General features: G+C 60.5%; 2 protein-coding genes across 4 annotated transcripts in view; one reads left to right on the forward strand and one right to left on the reverse strand.

The window, feature by feature from the left end:
- Nucleotides 1-5,074, reverse strand: part of Abi3 (ABI family, member 3) — a 7,774-nt gene extending 2,700 nt beyond the window's left edge. Inside the window, exons 1-3 of the mRNA XM_013519066.1 lie at nt 4,933-5,074; nt 1,696-1,863; nt 829-1,066 (exon numbers count right to left, since the gene is read on the reverse strand). Of these exons, the coding sequence (XP_013374520.1) occupies nt 829-1,066; nt 1,696-1,863; nt 4,933-5,049 (523 nt within the window). The 5' untranslated portion in view covers nt 5,050-5,074. The remainder of the gene's footprint in view (nt 1-828; nt 1,067-1,695; nt 1,864-4,932) is intronic.
- Nucleotides 5,075-5,132: 58 nt separating this feature from the next.
- Gngt2 (guanine nucleotide binding protein (G protein), gamma transducing activity polypeptide 2) lies at nt 5,133-8,318 on the forward strand. 3 transcript variants are annotated; one of them, XM_005394220.2, is made up of 4 exons: nt 5,133-5,257; nt 6,290-6,377; nt 7,374-7,473; nt 7,879-8,310. In XM_005394220.2, exons 3-4 carry the CDS (start codon nt 7,390-7,392, stop codon nt 8,002-8,004), a joined length of 210 nt encoding a protein of 69 aa, XP_005394277.1. In that variant the 5' UTR covers nt 5,133-5,257; nt 6,290-6,377; nt 7,374-7,389; the 3' UTR covers nt 8,005-8,310. The 3 variants fall into 3 exon arrangements, with proteins under 3 accessions (XP_005394277.1, XP_013374568.1, XP_005394276.1); XM_013519114.1 differs by lacking the exon at nt 5,133-5,257 and adding an exon at nt 5,278-5,472 and having other exon boundaries at nt 7,879-8,318; XM_005394219.2 differs by lacking the exon at nt 5,133-5,257 and adding an exon at nt 5,656-5,689 and having other exon boundaries at nt 7,879-8,318.
- The last annotated feature ends 449 nt before the right edge of the window (nt 8,319-8,767 follow it).

The following is an 8,767-nucleotide window of genomic DNA, read 5'->3' on the forward strand; positions in this document are numbered from 1 at the left end:
GCAGCCCCGTGGGGCCGCAGCGCTGGGCGCTGGCGAACGCCTCGGTCCCCTGAGCCCCCAGAAAACATAACAGGAAGAACATGGTGGCTGAAGGAGCCGGTGCTGTTCCTCCACGAGGAGGGCTGAGATGTCAGGGATGTCAAGGGGTCATTTAGAGACATCCGAAAACATTGTTCAGGGAGACAGGGTCTCATAATGCAGTCCAGGCCGGCTCTGAGCTGGCTGTGATCCTCCTGCCTCAGCCTCCCAAGTGGCTGGGATCACAGGTGTGCCCACCACACCTGGTTGCACACAGATCTGATCCAGTGTGGCAGCTGACAAAATAGGACAGGAGTGAGCGAGTGCCGGTGACAGCCCCGCTCCCCTGCATCCCCTTGTGTCTGCACCCTGCCCTCCCACGGACAGACAGACAGACAGCAGACAGCTCCGGGTGGCTGCGTCGGGTGGTGACCTCACCCCAGACAGGAAGCCGCCGTTCTCATGCAGCTGGGAACTGTTCTCATGCACACCCCGACATCCTCCTTCCCGCTTCCCCTTCCCACCCCGCACCCATGGGTGGGGTGCAGGGAGGGGGCTCAGGGGATCCTCAGCAGATGGGCTGAGCGTGGGGTGAAGGCCGGGGGTGGGGGGGCCACAGGAAGGTCAGGGGACCTGGGTGATGGCTGAGGGAGTGAAGGCAGGGAGGGGCTGCCAGCTGGGACAAGAACATGGGGGATGGTGGACCTGCTTGCACCTATGCCTGTAATATCAGTTCTGGGGAAGCTGAGGCGGGAGGATCGCCGTGAGTTTGAAGCCAGCCTGGACCACACAGGGAGACACTCTCTCAAAGACTCAATAAGAAGGAAGGAAGGTTCTGAGGTGGTGAGGGGGGAGAAGGACCCCTCTCTACCTTGACCCCGTGGCCGATGTCATCCAGGCAGCCGAAGTTGATCGGTCTCCTGCAGTAGGGCTCGAGCGGGGGCAGGCTCTCGGGGGCCACCACCTTCTGGCCGGGGTACAGGCGCTGTACAGTGGCCAAGGTGCCGATCTCCCTTCGGGCCACCTTCTCCAAGTGCATGTTCACCATCTGCGTGCACGACAGGTGAGGCCGGTGGGGCTTCCCAGGGAGGAAGCGGGTGCGGGGTATGGGGCCATGGTGGGGAGGGGCCGGAGGGCGAGGCCTCAGAGCAGCTTCCTGGCGGAGGAGATGGAAGTCTCTTCCTGCCCAGTGGGAGCCAGGGGAGAAAACTGTCCCGTGCCTGCTGAGAGGGACAGGACTGGGGCCTGGCTGGGGAACAGGAGTGATTCACTTCCGCTTGGAAGCTGGGGAGAAGCCATGGCCCCGAGGGGCACAGGAAGACACACCCCACACGAGGTCCAGGCGATGCTGGACCTGGCCCAGGCGTGCAATACTTGGCCATCCCGGGGTCAAGGCCCAGGAAGGAAGGAGGCAGGCGGATGCGACAGGGCGGGGACCCTGGAAGCAGTGACAGTGCCTGCAGGGCTGGAGGCGACCTGCCCAGCAAGCACCCCGAGCATAGGGTGTGTATAAGACAGGGTCTCTGTGTAGCTCAGGCTGGGCTTGAATTGAGGGAGGAGCCTCCTGCCTCAGCCTCCTGAGCACTGGGATCACAGGTGTACATCACCAGCCAGGCTGAGAAGGAACTTGCGCTGCAGTGAGTGGGGCTGATGGCGGAACCCTGCCCACACCCTTACCTGGCCCAGCGTGCTCACCCGGGCCTCCACCTGCCTCAGGGCTGCGCCTTGCAGGTCCAGCATGCGCAGCGTGTGTCCAGCCAGGTTCCCCACCTGGTAGGCGACACTGGCCAGGGCCTGAGTGGCGAAGGCCATGGTCTCCTCCAGCGCCTTCCGCTTGTCCGTGGCCTGAAACACACACAGCTCTGGTCTGAGGCCAGCGCCCCCCACAGGGCCAGGCGGCTCTGGGAATGGTGGGAAGGGATCTGGGGACAGCCTGAGATGTCCAGGGAGGGTAGCTTCCTGGAGAATGGCGTGGTAAGAAGGACTGAGGACATCGGGAAAGCCGCCTGCAGCCTTGCAGTGTGCCAAGGCGGGGGCGGGAACAGGGACCACCTCCCCGTCCTCCTGGGGACTAGGGGAGTGCGTGGCCCTATGGGGTGGGGGGCAGTCGGGAGGAAAGAGGAAGCCCATGCCATGCTGGCTGGAGGGCACCGGCTTCAATTCAAAAACAAGCCCAGAAGCCGGGTGTGGTGGCACACGCCTGTGACCCCAGGACTGGGGAGGCTGAGGCAGGAGGATCGCTGCGATTCCGAGGCCAACCTGGGGTACACAGCGAGACCCTGTCTCAAACAAAAATGGAAATGAAAACACACAAATCAATCTCAGGCCCCTACCCCAGACCTTCAGCCTGGAGCCCCCTAAGGGTGACACCCAAGCATCTGTGTCTTTCAAAGCTCCCAAGCAACACCTCACTTCTTGTTTCGCCCCAGACCCAGGTTGGTGTTTGGGAGCTCAGATAAGGAGATAGGGCAGGAAGCACTGCCTCCCAGTGCCCTGAGAATAGAATCCCGGCTCCCAACTACAGCCTGCAGACAGCCCTTTGGGTCGGACTCCCTGCTCTTTGCCCCCCTTCCTGTGGCTCCCGTCTTGCTTGCTCCCCCACCCCAGCCACGCCAGGGTCTGGCTCTGGACCAGCTTGGCTGTCCCTGCCTCGGGGCCTTTGCACTTGCTGCGTTTCCTGGAACCTTCTCATTCCTAGGTTTCAGCTTCCCCGAAACACCTTCCTCTCCACCCTAAGACCCCCTGCCCTGCTCTCTTCTGACTCACAATCTCATTTCCCTTTTTTTCTTCCTACGGTTTAGTGTGATCAAACACTATTCACTTCTTTATTTGTTGTGCAGTACTGAGGATTGAACCCAGGACCTTTGCACCAAGCTGCATTCCCAGCCCTTTCTTTCGATCTGTTTGTTTATTTTTAATTTCGAGGCCAGATCTTGTTTAATGTGTGAGTTGCTGAGGCTAGGCTTGAACTTGTGATCCTCCTGCCTCAGCTTCCCAGAGTACTGGGATTACAGGCGTGCACCAGCACACCCAGCTGTTTACTTCGTTATTATCTGTTTCTCCTTCCTCAATACCTGAGAAGAATCAATTGAAGAGCTAGCCTGTTCTATTCTGCATCCTACCCTAGGTTATGCCCAACTCACAGCAGATAGCTAATACCGAGGCATTTGTGGGCGGATGAACAGATCCAAGGGGAGCCCAAACACTGCTGGGCACCGCTCGGGGTCATGCTGCCAGTCCATGGGGCTGGGGCCAGGCAGGGAGCCACTGAAGACCGGAGAAGTTCTGTTCTTGATTTTATTTACTTGAGACAAGGTCTCCTACCTAGCTGAGGCTGGTCTCAGTCTCATAGCAGTCCTCCTGCCTCAGCCTCCCGAACCATCAAAGCCGAAGGCCGAGAGACCTGGCTGCCCCCACTGTCTGCTGAGCCCGAGCCTTCTGGGAAGCCCTCTTCCAACAGCAGCAAAGCGATGCTCATTCACATGCTCATTTGCATCTCATCAGCATATGCATCAGAGCCTAGAGCAGGCAGAGGCGGATGTTTAGCCAGGAGGACAGAGGTCTCCCAGCACAAGAATGTCCTCTAGTAGATGAGGAGTCTGGCCCAGAGCCCAACTGTAACGGCCCCTGGGGGCCCACTGGGTTTCTTGGCTCCCCCTCTTCTCCCAGACAGTACCCCAAGACTGGGACTTGGAATTGTCCCCCCAGCGGAAGTGGTGTCCGCTCTGGGTGCCTGGGCCCTTCTGACCCAGGCTTTGGTCTTGGCCCAGGACTGGCCCGGAGAAAAAGGGTCTGGGTCACATCTGTTTGCCATGCAAATCGCCCCTCTGCAAACCTAGTGGGCCCTGACGGCGCTCCGGGCTCACCCTGTTTGCCTTGTCCTGTCCCACCGGTTCCTGACAGTGGTTGGGGCCTGTCATCCCAGCACTCAGGAGGCTGAGGCAGGAGGATCGCCCTGAGTTCAAGGCCAGCCTGGGCTACATAGTGAGACCCTGTCTCAAACTAAGCCAAAACAAGAAGAAAAATAAAGTTTTGCCCAACTGGTAACAGGTTTAAGGCAAGGGCACAGCCTGCCAAAAAGCTGTCTTAAAGTCACTCAAATGGCAAGGAGGGAGCCAGAGGCCCAGTGAGCAGAGGCCCAGGCTGGGAGGCCCTGGCGACGCTCGCTCCGCAGCACTTCTCACAGAGCGCCGACTGTGAAACAGGAAGCTTGGTCCTCGTCTCACAGGACGCGGCGGGCACAGGGGCAGAGCTGCTGTCACTCGGACCCCCGCCCCTCTGTCATCACCGGGAATCTGTCTCAGTCCGGGCACAGCCGCACGACGTGCAAGACACCTCCACAGCACCTCCACCCTCGCTGTCAGCAGTCACTCGGACGCCCCGACCTCTGCCTCAGCCCCTCTGTTGCTTATGTCTTTGCAGTGCTGGGGATTGCCTCTCTGCGGAGCTACACACACCGCCAGCCCGTTTTTATTTTGAGACTGGGTCTACCTAAGTTGCTAGGTTGCCCAGGCTGGGCTTGAACTTGAGATCCTCCTGCCTCAGCCTCCACCGGGTCAGGCCTCCCCTCCAACCCAAGCTGCTCTGACTTCTCCACTCTCCCCTGCATACCAAGGCACCCTTTCCCTTGTCTGGGGCAAGATCACCAGCAGGTCGGGGGTCCACAGTCTCACCGAGAGCCGACCAGGGTCCCCAACCTCCCAGGCGCCGGCAGAGCGAGGAGCCCGGGGGCACCTGGGTAACACAGGGTCCGGCTGCGTTTGGGGACTGGGAGAGGCTGAAGCCCGGGGGGCGGGGGTGGCGTGTGGGCCGAGGCCCAGAACCAGCACCTGCCGTTCGTTGTCCCCGGAGGTCCTGCAGGGCCAGGCCGGGCTCGGGGTCCCCCGGCGCGGGTGTCGCCGCACCCCCACCCACCTGCACGTAGTTGTCCTCGCAGTAGTCGGCGACCCGCAGCAGGGCGCTGTGGTTCCCGCGCAGCGCCTCCCGGCCCGTGGGGATCTCGAAGTCCTGCAGCTGCTGCAGCTCGGCCATGGCCCGGCCGCGGGCCCGGTGTCTCCGGCTCCGCCGCGGCTGCTCTGGGCTTCCTCTCCGGAGACTCGAACGCTGGGCCTTGGGGCAGACAGACGCTGGTGTTCCGGGCCGGGAGGAAGTGCGCGTGCGCCGCCCACCCCAGGCCCACGGCAGAGGAAGCCGAGGTCTGCGGCTGTGATTGCCGCCTCCCGGGCCGGGGAGGAAACTGGTGGGTGGGGACTGGGGGGACAGAGGAGGAAGGGGGTGGCTGGCCATGGGGGTGCATTTTCCACTCAGGGAAGAGCAGAGGAAAGGGCGCGGGCTGCGCTTCCTTGGGAAGCACGGGCTGAGTCACCAAGGCTCGGAGGGCAGCAGGGTGCGCAGGATAGTGAGGTCCAGCCTCCTGCCGGCTTAGACTGCAGGAAGCGCAGGCGGCCCCCTCAGGTGGGTTGTCAAGCCCAGGAGGGGTCAGGTGTGAAGCTGGGGGCTGGTGCACCGGCTCCAGGCCTGATGGAAGCAGGACACGATGAAACCGGCCACTGAGTGGTGGCTCAGGCCTGTGATCCCAGCACTTGGGAGGCTGAGGCAGGAGGGTCACCAGGAGTTCGAGGTCACCCTGGACTACACAGTGAGTTCAGGGCCAGCCTGAAAGAACTCCGAGGTGAGACCCTGTTTTACTTACCCCGCCCCCTGAGAAAGAAATTGACCGAGTGTGAGGGGCTCTGGTTAGCACTGGGGACTTGCATTTGAGACAATAGCAGGCTCAAGGTCCAGGCGAGCTTGCTGGTTTCAGGTAGCAGTGGCGAGGGACACAGGGGAGGGCGGCGTGGGCCAGAGCAGGGCTCAGGTCCCCAGGTCGTGGAGGGCCCAAGAGAGACCAGCTGTTCAGACAAGGGTGACCCGCACTTGTGATCCCAGCACTCCAGAGGCTGAGGCAGGAGGATCACCTTGACTTTGAGGCCAGCCTGGGCTACACAGCTTGATGCTGTCTCCAGACAAAAAAGAGTGGGGGACAGGCAGGCAGGGAGCGTGTGGGCTGGGAGGTCCTAGAGGAGCGGGGTGCTGGACAGCGCGTGAGGACAAAGCTGAGGACGCACCCAGGCACCTCGGTTCCCTGCCGTGTCTGCGGGCAGAGGGCAACGTCCCTCTGCGGCTCAGGAGGCCTCAGGGCTGGCAGCTCAGGCGGGGCCCAGCTTAGAGCCTTGAGCCGGTGATCGGTTTAGGCCCAGAATCCGCCACAGGCCATCTGCTTTATCCCAAGATCTCCCCGAGGAGCGGCTGCTCAGACTGCACCTCGGCTGCATCCTGGGAGGTCACGGGGACCGCGGCCAGCGTGCTCGTCCCAGCAGGTGAGGGGCTGAGGTTGCTCGGGGCTGGGGCCTGGGGCACGTGTTGCAGAGGTGAGGCGCCAGGCCTTCCCGTACCCTGCAGTGACCATAGAGGCTGTATATTGTGGTACTGACTGGGGCTTGAACCCAGACCTTCTCTTTGAGGTCCATCCCCAGCTTTTTCTATTTTTTATTTTGAGACAAGTTCTCACTAAGGTACTAAGTTGCCCAGGCTGAGTTTGAATTTGAGATCCTCCTGCCTCAGCCTCCCTGAGTGCTAGGATTACAGGCATATACCATCATGCCTGGACTAATAACAATATTATTATCAGTAATAATAAGCAGAATTATGTGTATTTTGTTCTAGGCAGTATGTTGAAGAGTTTTTGTGCATCATCTGCTTAGAACAATAATCATGTGAAGTGGGTATTACCAGTATTTTATACCCATTTTGCTGATGGAGAAATTGAGACTGGGGGTGTCTCTTCTGATGTCTCAGAAATTGCGAATGCTGGTCACCCGGCAAGGAAGCCACTGAGCTGGGTCAGAGCTGGTGTCTGGTAGCTCGGAAGCCCTGCTCTTCTCCTGAGTTTACTGCTGGGGACCACAAAGAGAACAGTGACCTGAGCCATCCGTGGAATAATAACTTTGTTTCCAAATCTTTCTCAGTGAAAGAAATTGCTTTTTTCTGTCCTGATTCCTCCTTCAATGAGCCCTTATCCCAGGGCAAAAATCTTGTTTTGTTTTGAGGCAGAGTCTCCCTCTGCAGTCCAGGCTGGTCTTAAGTTCACTGTGTAGCCTGCCCTCAAACTTACAGGATCCTCCCGCCTCAGCCTCACGAGTGCTGGGATGAGAGATGCGCTCCATCATGCCTGACGGAGGGCAAAAACTGTGCCTTGTCTTTCTGCCTGGGCTTGTCCTGTCCCCCAAGCCTACACCTCTGGTGGGAGCAGAGTGAAGCCCAGCTAGGGTTTGGTGGGGCTGGGGAGCTGACACCACCCGCCCCTCTCCGCCCAGGTGTCTCCAGGCCACCATGGCCCAGGACCTCAGCGAAAAGGAGCTGCTGCGGATGGAGGTGGAGCAGCTGAAGAGGGAGGTGACGACCCCGAGGGCCCCGGTGAGTCGCCTGCCCCCGCCGGCTGATGGCGACTCCCTCCTCCCTTCCTGTCCGGGAGCTGGGATTCAAGGGTGGAAGGACGGAGGGGCTTTTCCAGGGTGGCTAGGAGCAGGCGGTGGGTGCAGGGGTGACTCACACCCATCATCCACTCGGGAGGCTGAGGCAGGAGGATCACACTGACTTTGAAGCCAGCCTGGGCCATATAGTGAGACCCTGTCTCAAAAAACAGCCAAGGAGCGGGGTCAAGTGTGAGCATCAGGTCGGGATCGCCTCCCTCCCTCCCTGTCCCCTGGCCTTGTCCCTCTGCCCTGCTCTGCTCGGCCTCTGCCTGGCTTCCACCTGCCCGGGACTGACAGACCCTGGGTGCCGGACAAGGGCGAGGCTGAGCCCTCTCCGCCCTCGCAGATCTCCAAGACGGGGAAGGAGATCAAGGACTACGTGGAGGCCCAGGCAGGGAGTGACCCGCTGCTCAGAGGCGTCCCGGAGGACAGCAACCCCTTCAAGGAGAAGGGCGGCTGCAGGCTGAGCTGATGCCGCGGGCTGCGTCCTGCTCCGGGCCAACGTCCTGGGGTGCCGGGACCCAGCGCCCATGGCTCTCAGAGGCACAGCAGGAGTCAAAGGGCTGCAGAGCGCAGTGAGAGTCTTCTCGACGGGGCCACGGCCCAGTCTTCCTTCCTTCCCACCTGTGCGCCCACAGGCACCCACCCAGGGACGCCCCAGGAGAGTCTGTGGCTGAGCACACCACGGCAGCAGGGGATGAAGAGCCCACAAAGCTGGGCCTGGTGGTGCTCACCTGTAATGCCCGCTTTCTCTGGGAGGCTGAGGCAGGAAGATCTCAAGTCTTACCTGGGCAATTTAGTGAGACCCTTCATCAAAATAAAAAATAAAAAGGCCTGAGGTTGTAGCTGGGTGCAGAGGCCCTGGGTTCAGTCCCCAATGCCACACACACACAAACACACACAGCCTACAACACCCTGAAGGAAAAAGCCATTTCGCGTAGCTGGGGCTGGGGGTCCGTTTCTGGGGACCTGGGGTCCGTTTCTGCCATGGCAGAATGTGGGAGGGGGTCGGCGTGAATGCAGGAGGGGGCGCCACAGGGTGGGGGCTGAGGCTGGATAGGGGACCCTAGTCAGGAGCTACTAGAAGGCCAGGTGTGGTGGCACATGTCTATAGTCCCAGCACACAGGGAGGCTGAGGCAGGAGGATCGCCATGAAGTCAAGGCCAACCTGGGCTACTTAGTTCAAAGCCAGCCTGAACTACATGCTGAGACCCTGTCTCAAAAAAAAAAAAAAA

Source organism: Chinchilla lanigera, unplaced genomic scaffold, assembly GCF_000276665.1.
Source record: "Chinchilla lanigera isolate Chin_1 unplaced genomic scaffold, ChiLan1.0 scaffold00050, whole genome shotgun sequence".
Lineage (NCBI taxonomy): Eukaryota > Metazoa > Chordata > Mammalia > Rodentia > Chinchillidae > Chinchilla > Chinchilla lanigera.

What these genes read in the sequence shown, in the direction of transcription:
- Gngt2 (XM_005394220.2), top strand. Translation starts at nt 7,390, where the DNA reads ATGGCCCAGGACCTCAGCGAAAAGGAGCTGCTGCGGATGGAGGTGGAG. An exon ending in TGACGACCCCGAGGGCCCCG is followed by an intron (nt 7,474 to 7,878) that starts GTGAGTCGCCTG and finishes CCGCCCTCGCAG; the next exon opens with ATCTCCAAGACGGGGAAGGA.